Raw genomic sequence first — 15,696 nt, 5'->3', positions numbered from 1 at the left:
AGGCTGGTTGTACCCAACTTGGGTACAGTCAGCCTGCTCATGCATGGTTCAAATCTTGGTCGGTCCCTGCTGAACCGGCTGAGATTCAAACCATCTATGGCCAGCTTTAGAGTGACAATGCACAGCCCGATGAGTGTAAAGCTGGCCATAGATGGATAGTTTTTTTTTTTTTTTTTAGTTCAGCAAGCAGGATGAACGAAAAAAAAAAAAAACGCAACAGATTCCTCCATTCCCACAATCAAGGTGGATAGAGGAGTCCCTCCTGCTGGGACCTTGTATTCTGACAGCAGAGACTCTCCACTGTCAGAACACACTGATCAGTGCCTGCGTGGGCTGACATAATTTCCAACAAGCCCGTCTGACAAAAAGCCAATCGTTAGATCGACTTCTGTCGAGCGGAAGCGGCCACACATGGACCCAGATTCGGCCAGTCTCTGCTGAACCAGCCAAATTTCAGTCCATTCAGCAATTGTCTGAGACACTCTGTCTGGTCCCTGGGAAAACATCGTGTGGCTTGTGGTTGTAAAAAGCTGGCCATAGATGCATCCAAATTCGGCCGGTTTAGCAGATATTGGCTGAATTTCGATCATCTCACAACATCTATGGCCATGCCCGTTCAAAACGTTCTTTTGTCGACGGCATGTTGAAAAAATGTTTGTGATCAGCCCGCTGCAGCGTTAATCGGTGTATTCCGAGATCGGAGGAGTCCTGCTGTCAGAATAAAATAGCATAGTGGGAAGGATTCCTCCGTTCACCTCGCTTGGTGGATAGAGGAAGCCGCATGGTCTTTTTTGTTTTGCCCGCAGGCTAATAAAAAAAAAAAAAAAAAAAAAACAATTCTTCTATGGCTAGCCAAAGTGTATGCCTGGGCAAAAAAAAAAAAAATAGTACATCTCTGGAATACATACACATTTGCCCATCTCCTGCAAGTACATAAAATATCTTTTTATCTGCCAGAAATCCTGTAAGCTTTGAAATTCTTGTTTGAGCCGACAACGCAATGCTTCTGCTGCACTGAATTTCTCAGCAGTGTTGTAAGCCCCGCCCAGTTCTCTTCTGCTGGACTACAGAACACCTCCACCACCCTCCTCTCTGTAACATAACAGGGATATATGTTCTGTAGTCTGATATCGCAGAACATTGATTGAGATATCAGTACTGCAAAGGGCACAGAAAGTGGTTAGTGGCATAATGGTTAGCACTTCTGCCTTGCAGCACTGGGATCCTCGGTTTTAGTCCCGCTCAGGGCACTTATCCGCATAGAGGTCACATGGGCTCCCTGAGCTTCAGTGGGTTTCCTCCCAAACTTCAAAGACATGCTGATAGGTTAACTGGCTCCTGTCTAAAATGTGTCCTGTATGAAAATTTATGATATTCTACTAATCATGCCAAAGATGACTGCAGCACCATCTGTTCCAACAGTAGATAAAGTGACCTGAGTCCCCAGGGAAAAAAGCAATATAAAAAAATTAATTAATAATGAATGAAATGAAAATGAATTAAAAAGCTAGGAGATCGCTGGATTTCTGGCAGATTAACGGGCAAGGACGTTGCCAAGTCTACAAAAGATCTGGGGCTAGTAAAGTAGTAGTAAAGAAAGTCATATCCTTGGGCGGGCATACACATGTATATACAGTAATATATGTGTGTGTATATAAACCCAGAGAGCCCCCCACTTACATCAGGGTCCCCAGAGAGCCCCCCCTTACATCAGGGTCCCTATAGAGCCTCCCCCTTGCATCAGGGTCCCCAGAGACCTTCCCTTTTGCATCAGGGTCCCCAGAGAGCCCCCCACTTACATCAGGGTTCCCAGAGAGCCTCCCCCTTAAGACAGGGTCCCCAGAGAGCCTCTCCCTTCAAATCAGGGTCCCCAGAGACCTTCCCTTTTGCATCAGGGTCCCCAGAGAGCCCCCCCACTTACATCAGGGTTCCCAGAGAGCCTCCCCCTTAAGACAGGGTCCCCAGAGAGCCTCCCCCTTAAGACAGGGTCCCCAGAGAGCCTCCCCCTTAAGACAGGGTCCCCAGAGAGCCTCCCCCTTCAAATCAGGGTCCCCAGAGACCTTCCCTTTTGCATCAGGGTCCCCAGAGAGCCCCCCCACTTACATCAGGGTCCCCAGAGAGCCTCCCCTTACATCAGGGTCCCCAGAGAGCCCCCCCTTACATCAGGGTCCCCATAGAGCCTCCCCCTTGCATCAGGGTCCCCAGAGACCTTCCCTTTTGCATCAGGGTCCCCAGAGAGCCCCCCACTTACATCAGGGTTCCCAGAGAGCCTCCCCTTCAAATCAGGGTCCCCAGAGACCTTCCCTTTTGCATCAGGGTCCCCAGAAAGCCCCCCACTTACATCAGGGTTCCCAGAGAGCCTCCCCCTTAAGACAGGGTCCCCAGAGAGCCTCCCCCTTCAAATCAGGGTCCCCAGAGACCTTCCCTTTTGCATCAGGGTCCCCAGAGACCTTCCCTTTTGCATCAGGGTCCCCAGAGAGCCCCCCACTTACATCAGGGTTCCCAGAGAGCCTCCCCTTCAAATCAGGGTCCCCAGAGACCTTCCCTTTTGCATCAGGGTCCCCAGAAAGCCCCCCACTTACATCAGGGTTCCCAGAGAGCCTCCCCCTTAAGACAGGGTCCCCAGAGAGCCTCCCCCTTCAAATCAGGGTCCCCAGAGACCTTCCCTTTTGCATCAGGGTCCCCAGAGAGCCCCCCTTACATAAGGGTCCCCAGAGAGCCCCCCTTACATTAGGGTCCCCAGAGAGCCCCCCTTACATTAGGGTCCCCAGAGAGCCCCCCTTACATTAGGGTCCCCAGAGAGCCTCCCCCTTAAGACAGGGTCCCCAGAGAGCCTCCCCCTTCAAATCAGGGTCCCCAGAGACCTTCCCTTTTGCATCAGGGTCCCCAGAGAGCCCCCACTTACATCAGGGTCCCCAGAGAACTTCCCCTCCCCTTGGGGAACCCTGCAGAGACTCGGAGCTATGGGCCCCAGATTCGGGGCTATAGCCCCAAAAGCCACCCCCTAGCAACGCCACTGTTAACGGGTATTCTTCTGTACTTGCAACATTTTTAAAGCCTGAAAAATGTGCATGCTTTGCCCTGACTTTAACCATTTGCCGACCGCCTACCGCACTTGTACTGTGGCAGGTCGGCTCTATTGCACGAAACGACGTACATGTACGTAATTTCGTGCAATAGACACTGGGGGGCGTGCGCACGCTGCCGGGAGGCGCGATCGCGCGCTGATTGGACACAGAGGATGCCAATCAGCGGGTTCGGTGGACCCAATGTCAGCCGGCCACCGTGATCGTTCCCCAGAGAAGCAGAACGGCGATCCAAACAAGGCAGATCGCCATTCTGACAGGGGAGAAGATAGAGATCTTGTGTTCCTGCTAAGCAGGAACACCGGTCTCTGTCTTCATCCAGTCAGACCATCCCCCACACAGTTAGCAAGCACCAGCTAGGCACACAGTTAACCCTTTGATCGCCCCTGTTAACCTCTTCCCTGCTACTGTCATTAGTACAGTAACAGTGCATATTTTTAGCACTGATCACTGTAATAAAGTCACTGGTTTCCAAAAAAAAAGTGTCAAAAGTGTCAGTTAGCTGTCCGATTTGTCCGCCGCAATGTCGCAGTCCCTCTGAAAAAAAAAAAATCGCTGATCACCACCATTACTAGTAAAAAACAAAAAAAAAAAAAATGCCATAAAAATATCCCATAGTTTGTAGACGCGATAACTTTTGTGCAAACCAATCAATATACCCTTATTGGGATTTTTTTTACCAAAAAAAATGTAGCAGAATACATATTGGCCTAAATTGATAAGAAATTTGATTTTTTACATTTTTTTATTGGATATGTTTTATAGCAGAAAGTAAAAAATTTTTATTTTTTTCAAAATTGACGCTCTTCTTTTGTTTGTAGCGCAAAAACTAAAAAACGCAGAGGTAATCATACCACCAAAAGAAAGCTAAATTTGTGGGGGGAAAAAAAAGGACATCAATTTTATCTCGGTACAGCGTCACACGACCGCGTAATTGTCAGTTAAAGTAACGCAGTGCTGTACCACAGAAAAATGGCCTGGTCAGGAAGGGAGTAAAACCTTCTGGGGCTGAAGTGGTTAAAGAACATCGGTATTAGTTTCCATTCTGATTCATCTGTGTATTATCTATCCTTCGTTCGAAGAGCGGATGATGAAATTTGATTGGTGCTGCTGAGGGAAATTCCCTGGAATGCAATGTAGGTTAGCGGGTATAACTGGGGCGGACTGTACCAGGTTTTGGATCCGTTGAGTGTGTAGGTTTTGCTGATCGGGTTGTATCGCGCTCTGGTCTCCATTCCAGCCGGGTCACTGCCATGATTTGGTTCGGTGAGGCCAAAACAGCCCAGCAACTCTCCTCTGGCTGCATTAAAACAGACGGATTGTTAACAAGGCAACACTGACTCCAATTCCTACACCTAATAACCATATCATGACACACAGGCTTGTTTAAAACCCCTTAAGGGTAAAACAAATCTTCATGCCCAAGCACAATTTTGCAACTTTGACCTGAGTTAGTAAAACTGTACATAACATCACAACTACTTTGTGTGTCCAGGTGGATTACACCACAATTTTTTCAGGACAAATTGGACTTTAATTTGGTGGTAAATGGTAATGAATATCTCCTGATTTGTTTAATCATCTAAGGAAAACTGACCCAAATAGCAAAAAACAACCCAAAGAACAAAATAATAATCGCAGCGATACCACATATGTGCATGTTATTTGTTGTTGGTACCTGTAGTACAGCCCAGAAACCATAGTGCGCATTTTGCTTTATTTTATCCTACCTAAAACACACCAACACTGATACTCAGGGCCGGGCTTGCCATTGGGCTTGACTGGGCTCAAACCCACGGCCCCGCCCAATAGGGGTCCCGTGGGCCCCACTTCGTGCCTGCGCTATAGCCGAAAGACGGCTACAGCGCGGACGCCAATTGCCGGGAGGGCGTCCCTGGATGTCCTCCTGTTTACTTCCCCTCTGCGCGCCGCTGCGGCGCGCATCGGGGAAGTTCTGTGTTGCCCGTGTCCCTTGGACACAGCCAATCACAGGTCGTGCTAAATGGCCAATCACAGTGGCCGTTTACAGCGCGATCGGCAGTGCCAATGAGAGATGATCTCATATGTAAACATATGAGATCATCTCTCATCGCCGGCTCTCCATCCTCACACAGAGACAGCGTGTGAGGAGGGAGAGCTTCCGTGCTGCAGCGGTGAGTGAACAATCACACTAGTTACACAACACAACATAGTGCCATCTGTCCCCTGTGCCACCTATCAGTGTCATGTGTCATCAGTGCTACGTATCAGTGCCATCTGTCATCAGTGCCACCTGTCAGTGTCACGTGCCATCTATTATAAGTGTCACGTGTCGTCAGTGCCACGTATTAGAGACATCTGTCATCAGTGCCACATATTAGTGCCACGTATCAGTGCCACGTATTAGTGCCATCTGTCATCAGTGCCACGTATCAGTGCCCTCTGTCATCAGTGCCAACTGTCATCAGTGCCACGTATTAGTGCCATCTGTCATCAGTGCCACGTGTCATCAGTGTCACATATTAGTGCCATCTGTCATCAGTTTCACGTGTCATCAGTGCCACGTATTAGTATTTAAAGTAATGTATAGAAGGTAGGGCCCGAAAGTGACTCAAGCCCAAGGGCCCCCACCACCCTAAGACCTGCCCTGCTGAAACTAATTTAAAAATTAAAAACAAGACAAAATATATATTTTATATATATATATATACACACACACACACACACACACACACACACACTGACCTAGGTATTTTTTTTTACACACAGTTGTTTGTTTCAGTCTCTGCAAGGAGAGGGAGAGAAAGAAAGAGAAAGTATCTTTCCTCTCCATTCACAGAGAGAGGAACATAAGGGGGGGCTTCACTGTGACTGATCATTGTGGTAACCAATCAGAGGCTGTCACGGCGTTCAGTGACCCGGAACAGGGAGTTCTGGGTCTCGATCGTTAGTACAGGACCCGGAGCTCCCGCTGAGACCTCTTTGTGCTGGGATTGAGAATGTGATTTGAAAAGTAGTTTAGCCATGTTGAAGTTATATTTGTCTTTTGTACGTCTTCCATTTTCTGTAGAATTGTCTGTGTTTACATGTGCTGATAAGTCAGCATGCCAACAATTCAGCTAGAAGGCCATTCTGGCCACAGGAGTGTACAGCCGGTACTCTGCAAATATGTCTTATCAATCATTTGTTTTTCACAATGTAAAGTAATTTTGTAATGAAAAAGCTGCTCAGCTATTATTTTCTCCACAATGGAGTTTTGCCTCTTTGGCCAGGACTACCTCCACCTAAGCGTGTGGAGGTTCCAGATTAAAGGTGATAGCAGGTGTGGTTAGTGATCAAAATATTGATCAGAAGAGGGGAGACTGTAATGGAAATGTGTAAGTTCTGCATATAATTGTATTGTATTTTGTATGTATTGCACACTGCCCTCACTGTGCACACGGCACTAATAATGTTTTAATTTTATGTTTGCATGCTTTCGAGACCTGATTAGAATTAGCCTACCTATGTTACGCCCCTTGTTACCATAAACGTACAATTGTAATATTAATGTGATACCTATGTAATCATGTGTATAAAAACCTTCAATTGCGTCATAATAAAGCAGAACAGTTATTTGGAAAGATGCGGAGTGTATCTTTTGTGTCTGTTCCCTACTGTGTTAGTTATTAATTTGGAACCACTAATCAATATGAGGATAGGAGTTGCCTATCTATAAAATGGCCAGGTCATGCTCATTGCAGCATGATCAGTGCCCATCTGCAGCCTTGTTATTGCCGAAAAATAAACAGAGCCGGATCTCCTGTGTACTCGGCTCGGCTTGCAGTCATGCCCAGTCCCGCCTCTTACGATGGACATAACACCGGTCCAATGGCGGGACATCAATGCTGGGAGGTGGGACTGGGCATGACCACGAGCTGAGTACACAGGAGATTTGGCTCTGTCTATTTCGGCGGCGCTCGTTCCCTCCTTCCCCTCCGAGGCAGCCGTTCGGCGTATAACACGCACACATGCTTTTCCCCCGGTTTTAAGGGGAAGAAAAAGTGCGTGTTATACTCCGATAAATACGGTATGTGTACTGTCGGCGTCAAGGGGTTAAACAACACTCCATTCAAAAAATAACACGCAAAGGAGCAACAAGCAGCCCAGGGCTTTTATTTTTCCTTTTTAAATATTGTTTGTTTTGATTGCATTGGAGAAATATATACTTAAAGTGGTTGTAAACCTCCGACATGAAATATGAACAAAAGCATATCCCTCTATAGTGTGTGCCTGTCTTAATCCAGAGCACTAAGTGTCATTTCTGTCTGCTGCGTTCCTCAGCTCTCAGTATAAATCACTTCTGACAAGTTTTCCTGGCACCAAGAGAAAAATAGTGACAGGGGAGGGAGCTCCAGCACACAGCTTGTGATTGACAGCCTCGGCTCTGTTTCTGTGTGCTGTGTGAAAGGGTTTGTGTCTCTTCCCTCCAATCAGCTTTCACAACAAGAAAACAGGAGCTCAGGATCCTCATTAGCATGACAGTAATCATTTCATTCTATTGAAAGAATAAAATAGCACCGTTAGTCTTCGATCAAATTGAAACTGTCTTTGAAATTGTGCAACTTCACTTGAAGCCGTAAGATTTCGAAGTCACATGTCAGTGCAAATCCAGGTGCGACTTGGAGGACTTCTGTGCGACTTCATGCACAGATGTCTATGCAAGTCGCACCTGAACTTGCGAAAAGTAGTGCTGGAATTACAGTGCTTTCAAAACTGGTGCGGCTCTGATGGAGTAGCACCGATTTGACCACTTCTATTCAATAGGGTGTATTTTAAACTATCAAATGGCATGACAAGTCGCACTGGTGTGACCGGGGACTCAGAGTTACATTTTTTTTAATATCAGCATAGGTGGTAGGAAACACCAAGGTGGAGACAAAGCAAGGCTATGTGCGGGAAACGGAAACTCCAGATCCCCTGGCTGGCATTACAACACCCGCTGTGCTATTGTATGCTGTGGCAGGGAAGGCATACAACGATCAGTGTTGCTGGATATAGCTAGCGGCACTGATCGTTTGAGAAAAACCTGTCAGGCTGGTTGTACTTAAGTCGATTGATAGATTGACTTATTTACAACCAGCTAGCCCATACATGGATCGAAATTTCGATCTATGTATGGCAGCTTAATTGAGTTAAATCATAACATAGCACAGACGACATTACATCCTGACACCTACGCCACAAGGATAAGGCCCCTTTCACACTGGGGCGGTAGGGGGCGTCGGCGGTAAAACAGCGCTATATTTAGCGCTGTTTTACCGTGGTATTCGGCCGCTAGCAGTGCGGTTTTAACCCCCCGCTGGCGGCCGAAAAAGGGTTAAAACCCCTCGTATAGCGCGGCTATAGCCGCGGTATTACCGTGGTATAGCTGCGCTGTCCCATTGATTTCAATGGGCAGGAGCGGTTTAGGAGCGGTGAATACACCGCTCCTTCACCGCTCCAAAGAAGCGGCTGACAGGAGATTTTTTCTTCTCCTGCCAGCGCACCGCTTCAGTGTGGAAGCCCTCGGGCTTTCACACTGAACAAACAGCGGAGGCTGTTTAGGGGCGGTTTGCAGGCGCTATTTTTAGCGCAATAATGCCTGCAAACCTCCCCAGTGTGAAAGGGGTCTAATACAACACCTAAATGTGTATAGTGAAAGCCGTGATCTGAGCGCTCTTACCCAATCCGGGCAGATATTTCTGTTTCTGTTCCTCTGACCCATAGGCGGCAATCGGATGCATAACCAACGAGGACTGGACACTCATCACTGAGCGATAGCTGCTGTCCACCCTCTCCACCTCCCTCGCCAAGAGCCCATATGCCACGTAGGAAGTCCCGGCACAACCGTAACCTGGAGAGAGCAGGGGGTGAAATACAAGAGCCGTGATGAATCTGTCACTTCATTTAAGGCAACTCTACATTGGTTTGCTTTTGGTTTAATACAGTCTTATGTTGTGAACAAGTAGAAATACCGATGCATGTCAGTTGTATACAGCAATACATATATTGATCATACAGTCGTCTTTCTGATTCTATTATCTACTCATTTATCTTTGGATATAATATCTGTGTAAATGCACACGTGTAACATGTTATTATCTTTCAATAAACATTCCTTTTGTTAAAAAAATAATAAAATAAATACCAATGCAGCCTAAGGGCTGGTTCACACCACAAAAACGCACTCCAGGTCCGTTCCAGATGCATTTTTGCACGCATGTTTTTTAGAACATTTTTGGCGCATTCCAGTGCATTTTTGATGCATTTCAGATTTTTTTTTCCACTGTGCTGGGGTCTGCTGCATTTTTTATGTGTTCCTGTACACATGAAAAGGGGGGGGGGAGGTTTGGGGCTTCAAATGAGATGCGTAACCAATAGTTGGCCTATAGTACAAAAACATGGTATAAATTAATATACAGAGGAATAATATTAAAAGCAAATGTTTAATATTATTAAATAGCCTCATCAGCAAATTATCAGAATTATATAATAATAATTCTTCTCATTTGCTGATCAGGCTACTTTAAATTAAAAAAAATTAAACATTTGCTTTGATTATTATTCCTCTGTATATTAATTTAGACCAGGATTTGATACAATAGGCCAACTATTGGTTATGCATCTCATTTAAAGTCCCAAACCTCTCCCGCCCCCCCATTCCCCCCCCCCCCCCCCCCTTCTATATGTACAGTAATACCTCGGATTGCAAGTAACGCGGCTTAAAGTGGTGTTCCGGCCGAAATTATACTTTTTAAATAAAAATACCCCTATAATACACAAGCTTAATGTATTCTAGTAAAGTTAGTCTGTAAACTAAGGTCTGTTTTGTTAGTTTATAGCAGTAGTTTGTTATTTTATAAACATACAGCAGGCCGTGGCCATCTTAAGTCTGGGCATCTGAAGCCAGACTGTATTTCTTCCTGGATCTCATCCTTGAAGATCTCGCACATGCTCAGTGCAGCACAAGCAGTGTAATAGGTTTCAGGTCAGGTTTCCATAGCAACAGCAGTGTCGGAGGAAGCTGCCGCCCCTTCCCAGAAGGCATTGCAAACAGGAAATGATGCGATGGGCCGCGGCCAGGGAGGAGGAAGTAAAAAATGAATACAGCAGATATACAGTAAGTGCTGAAAAAAAATAAAAAAATATCCAATTTGTTTACAGTGCACAGTTTAGTGAGGGATGCTGAAGAGTTGTAAAAGTGGGTGGAACTCCACTTTAAGAGTGTTTCGCAATACAAGCAATTTTTAATTTTTTTAAATCCTGTCTTGATTAGCGAGCGTGGTCTCGCAAGACGAGCAGGATTCAAGTCCCTGGAGTGTGCATTACCGCATGTGGCCAGAGATGCGGGGGCACTGGTGATGCACGGAGACCAATCGGAGACACTCCGTTCCTGAGTGTCTCCGAGTGTCTCTGGTGCCCCCAAGCCTCTTCTAGGCACTAGAACGCATTTTCTAAATTTCCATTGATTCTTATGGGGAAACTCACTTTGATATACGAGTGCTTTGGATTACAAGCATGCTTCTGGAACGAATTATGCTTACAATCCAAGGTAACACTGTACAGGGATGGAGGTGAAATATAAAATTATATATATATATATATATATATATATATATATATATATATATATATATATATATATATATATATATATATATATATATATATATATATATATAAACATGCTGCATTTTTCCTGCACTGGACTGTACTGGAACGTGGAACATGCTTTTTCCTGTATAGAGACTGCACTGACCTTATTGTCATTTCTTACATGAACTATATAAGAGTTTCATGAGAGGTCGACATTGATGAGACCGGTCCTGATTAGACTAATATTTTAGGTGTGGTCACTGGATGGACATTAATATATTTTGTTTATATATGTGACTATGATTTGTCCGTATGAGCTCCCTCTCTCCTTTTTTTGTTAAAATGTGTACATTAATATATTCACATATATTTCATTCACATACACATTATGTGTTAGAATGACCCAGTCAAAGTCCAGACCTAAATCCAATTGAGAATCTGTGGCAAGACTTGAAAATTGCTGTTCACAGACGCTCTCCATCCAATCTGACAGAGCTTGAGCTATTTTGCAAAGAAGAGTGGGCAAAAATGTCACTCTCTAGATGTGCAAAGCTGGTAGAGACATCCCCAAAAAGACTTGCAGCTGTAATTGCAGAGAAAGGTGGTTCTACAAAGTACTGACTCCGTTTGAGGATGCCCCACAGATGCTCAATAGGGTTTAGGTCTGGAGACATGCTTGGCCAGTCCATCACCTTTACGCTCAGCTTCTGTATCAAGGCAGTGGTCATCTTGGAGGTGTGTTTGGGGTCATTATGTTGGAATACTGCCCTGTGGCCCAGTCTCCGAAGGGAGGGGTTCATGCTCTGCTTCAGTATGTCACAGTACATGTTGGCATTCATGGTTCCCTCAATGAACTGTAGCTCCCCAGTGCTGGCAGCACTCATGCAGCCCCAGACCATGACACTCCCACCACCATGCTTGATTGTAGGCAAGACACACTTGTCTTTGTACTCCTCACCTGGTTGCCGCCACACACGCTTGTCACCATCTGAACCAAGTTGATCTTGGTCTATCAGACCACAGGACATGGTTACAGTAATCCATGTCCTTAGTCTGCTTGTCTTCAGCAAACTGTTTGCAGGCATTCTTGTGCATCATCTTAGCTTCCTTCTTGGATGACAGCCATGCAGACCAATTTGATGCAGTGTGTGGCATATGGTCTGAGCACTGACAGGCTGATCCCCCACCCCTTCAACCTCTGCAGCAATGTTGGCAGCACACATACGTTCCCCAAAGACAACCTCTGGATATGACGCTGAGCATGTGCACTCAACTTCTTTGGTTGACCATGTTGAGGCCTGTTCTGAGTGGAACCTGTCCCGTTAAACCGCTCTATGATCTTGGCCACCATGCTGCAGCTCAGTTTCAGGGTCTTGGCAATCTTCCTTTTATCCTTAGAGCTATAATTCTTTTTTTCAGATCCTCAGAGAGTTCTTTGCCATGAGGTGCCATGTTGAACTTCCAGTGACCAGTGTGAGAGAGTGAGAGCGATAACACCAAATTTAACACACCTGCTCCCCATTCACACCTGAGACCTTGTAACACTAACAAGTCACATGACATTGGGGAGGGAAAATGGCTGATTGGGCCCAATTTGGACATTTTCACTTAGGGGTGTACTCACTTTTGCTGCCAGCGGTTTAGACATCATTGGCTGTGTGTTGATTTATTTTGAGGGGACAGCAAATTGACACTGTTATACAAGCTGTACACTCACTACTTTACATTGTAGCAAAGTGTAATTTCTTCAGTGTTGTCACATGTAAAGATATAATAAAATATTTACAAAAATGTGAGGGGTGTACTCACTTATGTGAGATTATATATATATATATATATATATATATATATATATATATATATATATATATATATATATATATATATATATATATATATATAATGTTTGGGTGTTCATTTACAGACTCAAGTTCTTCCCTTTGATCTAAAAAGAACTAAAAAAGGTACACTGTATCTTCGAATGTTGATAAACATTTGTCCCTTTTTTTTCTTTTTGACAGCTTGCCTCTGCACTGTTTACATAGAATCGCAAAAATGGCTGATTATGTGAGGGGGGTTGAATCGAGATCACAATTTTTTTTTTTAACAATTAGTCGTGTAGCTCTAATACAAATGCACGTTACACTTTTCACATATTTATTTGTAAAACATTTTGAAAACCATTTGTCATTTTCCTTCCACTTCACAATTATGTGCCACTTTGTGTTGGTCTATCACATAAAATCCCAATAAAATCCATTTACATTTTTCATTGTAACATGACAAAATGTGGAAAATTTCAAGGGGTATGAATACTTTTTCAAGGCACTGTACTTCAATCACATACTATCTGTAAAAACAAGGACTGTATGGTTTAAAAAAAAAAAAAACTGATATAAAAATCACTTAAAAACACATTGGGGTTAATTTACTAAAACTGTAGAGTGCAAAATCTGGTGCAGTTGTGCATGGCTGCCAATCAGCTTCTAACTTCAGCTTGTTTAATTAAGCTTTGACAATAAAACCTGGAAGCTGATTGGTTTCTATGCAGAACCACACCAGATTTTGCTCTACAGTTTTAGTAAATCAACCCCATAGAGTGAAACAAAGGAAAAAAAAAAACACAAGGTAAAATTGACCCACAATTATTCCATCTTTCCTTTATGTGTTACATAGTTACATAGCAGGTGAGGTTGAAAACAAAAAAAGAAAGTCCAACCTATGTGTGTGATTATATGTCAGTATTACATTGTATATCCCTGTATGTTGTGGTCATTCAGGTGATTATCTAATAGTTTCTTGAAACTATTGATGCCGCCTCACTGAGACCACCGCCTGTGGAAGGGAATTCCACATCCTTGCCGCTCTTACAGTAAACAACCCTCTATGCAGTTTAAGGTTAAAATTCATTCGAAATATAATTACCTTTAATAGTAGATCCCAGGACACCTAGTTCTCCCAGTTCGGATATAATATTCCGGTCAAATGCTGGACACAAGAAGAAAAAGCAGATTAGAATGAATGTTTTCAGGTTTCCGGGATAAATGGTAGGGCTGTATAAGGCATTCACACTATTCCAGACCAGTCGCATGTTCATTATTGTGAAAGTTAAAACCAGGATACACCACCGGCATCAGGATGCTTTCTAATTTTTACATTCATAGATAGCACTGGACAGCACAGTCCATCAAACGAGTCAACAGGAAAACTGGAAACGGCTCCTCGGTTCCTCTATTTCTGTCTGCTGCCCCATTCCTCTGCTATCACTTATGACAAGTTTTCCTGACACCAAGAGAAAAAAGGTGACAGGGGAGGGATCTCCAACTGATTGACAGCCTCAGCTCTGTTCCTGCATGCTGTGTGTACACGTCCCTTCCCTCCAATCAGCTCTCACTAAACTGTGCAATGAGTCTGATACATAGACATGTCTCCTATAGCTATCACCGTGGATGTCATATCATGTTGGTTTGTGCCTGCGTAGGGCCTGTTTGTCCTGCTGGGCCCTCATGGACCCCAGGCCCACAGCTCCCGGGATAGACATTCCCAGCGGCAGCCAATGGAATATGAGCATGCAATCTCTTTTTCAACAGATTTGAAAGTATGGGCCCCTTGGTGGCCCCTTAGTGTTTTGCATTAGTACAACATCATCCACTATCTTTATTACATACCATAAACTGTTTTATTTCATAGACTCTATGTATTGCATCAACTCCCTGAGGAAGTAAACATTTGTTCACAAAATGTGTCGGGCTACCAGGATGCATTTTCATACTCACTATGAATTGTTCTATGGAATACTGTACCGGAATATGAATATTTAATATACTATGTATAACATCACAAATCTGTTTGACAATATGGCACTTGTCCGTGTTTACTTGTTGGCATTGTATGTACTAATAAACTTGCATTTTATATCTCATCATTGTGGCGTGTCACACCTCATTTAAAGTCCCAAACTGTTGCTACTTTCTATGAGTTCTGCAATGTGTCATTTCATGTCTCCACCCCCTTTTTTCAGACAGCTCAGGCAAGCTTTATAAATTAAATAAATTCTGCACTTTGAATGGATGTGGAGAAGAGAAGACTGCAGATAGACAGCTACAACTTTTGTAGGGGGATTTGTTTCACCTCTGTGTATCACCTGAAGATAGACACTTAATTGGGTATATGGGAGGGTTTACAACCACTTTAATTCAGAGTGGCTCCGTCCACACAGCTGCATCACCCATTCACGGAGATTTGTGAATGGAGAAACTACCAAAAAGTACAGAAAGTCCCAATTTCCACTGCGGACTCAAGATCTTGAATGGAGCACAAGTGCGGTGACATCACTGGACCTGTAGTCTTATGATACTTCCTCCAGTCCCGTAACCAAAGGTCCATAACTCAGTACGGACCTGAGCTGGAGGAATAGTCTGCAGGAGCCTGAACATCCACTGATCACAGCTGCAATGCATTACAGGCTCAAATTAACAAGAAAAGAAGATCCCCTTCGTTGGGACTTTGTAGGCAACAACCACACATAGGTAGATCATAGGTAGATTAGAAAATATATTTATTATGTATATATAAAATTGTTCGATCATAACACGATTGTTGGTTTAAAAAGACATATCAAAAAATACAAAATCAAAAAAGAAGAAAAGAAAAGACAAAAAACACAACAGGTTACATGATTTGCATGACAATTGATTTTACTCTCCGGTATCTGACGCGTTTTTGGTTCAAGCACCTTCGTCAGGGGTATTTGGTAAGAGTATATGCAGTCCTATTTTTGTCTTACATGCAAAATGTTCCCATCATGCAACTTGAAAAAAATAAATAAATGAAGCACTGCCAGCGGGGGTGTCGATAGGTGCCCACCAAGAACACCAGTATCACACGGTAATGTCAAAGGGAAAAACTTGCCTATTTATTCTGTCTGGTGATCGCAGGGAGTCATACGTAGCAAATTACCAACAAGTTCTGGAGATTTGAGTAGTGACGCTATCCGAAGCCTCAGTGTGGCTTC

General features: G+C 44.0%; 1 protein-coding gene across 1 annotated transcript in view; it reads right to left on the bottom strand.

Annotated features, from left to right (window-relative positions):
- Positions 1–15,696, bottom strand: part of GCDH (glutaryl-CoA dehydrogenase) — a 47,678-nt gene that overhangs the window by 13,431 nt on the left and 18,551 nt on the right. The window contains exons 5-7 of the mRNA XM_073622635.1: positions 13,608–13,670; positions 8,770–8,940; positions 4,257–4,386 (exon numbers count right to left, since the gene is read on the bottom strand). Of these exons, the coding sequence (XP_073478736.1) occupies positions 4,257–4,386; positions 8,770–8,940; positions 13,608–13,670 (364 nt within the window). The remainder of the gene's footprint in view (positions 1–4,256; positions 4,387–8,769; positions 8,941–13,607; positions 13,671–15,696) is intronic.

This window comes from Aquarana catesbeiana, linkage group LG03 (assembly GCF_042186555.1).
Source record: "Aquarana catesbeiana isolate 2022-GZ linkage group LG03, ASM4218655v1, whole genome shotgun sequence".
In the NCBI taxonomy this organism is placed as follows: Eukaryota; Metazoa; Chordata; class Amphibia; order Anura; family Ranidae; genus Aquarana; species Aquarana catesbeiana.
Note: the sequence above shows the minus strand (reverse complement) of the source record. Positions and strands in the feature narration are given on the sequence as shown.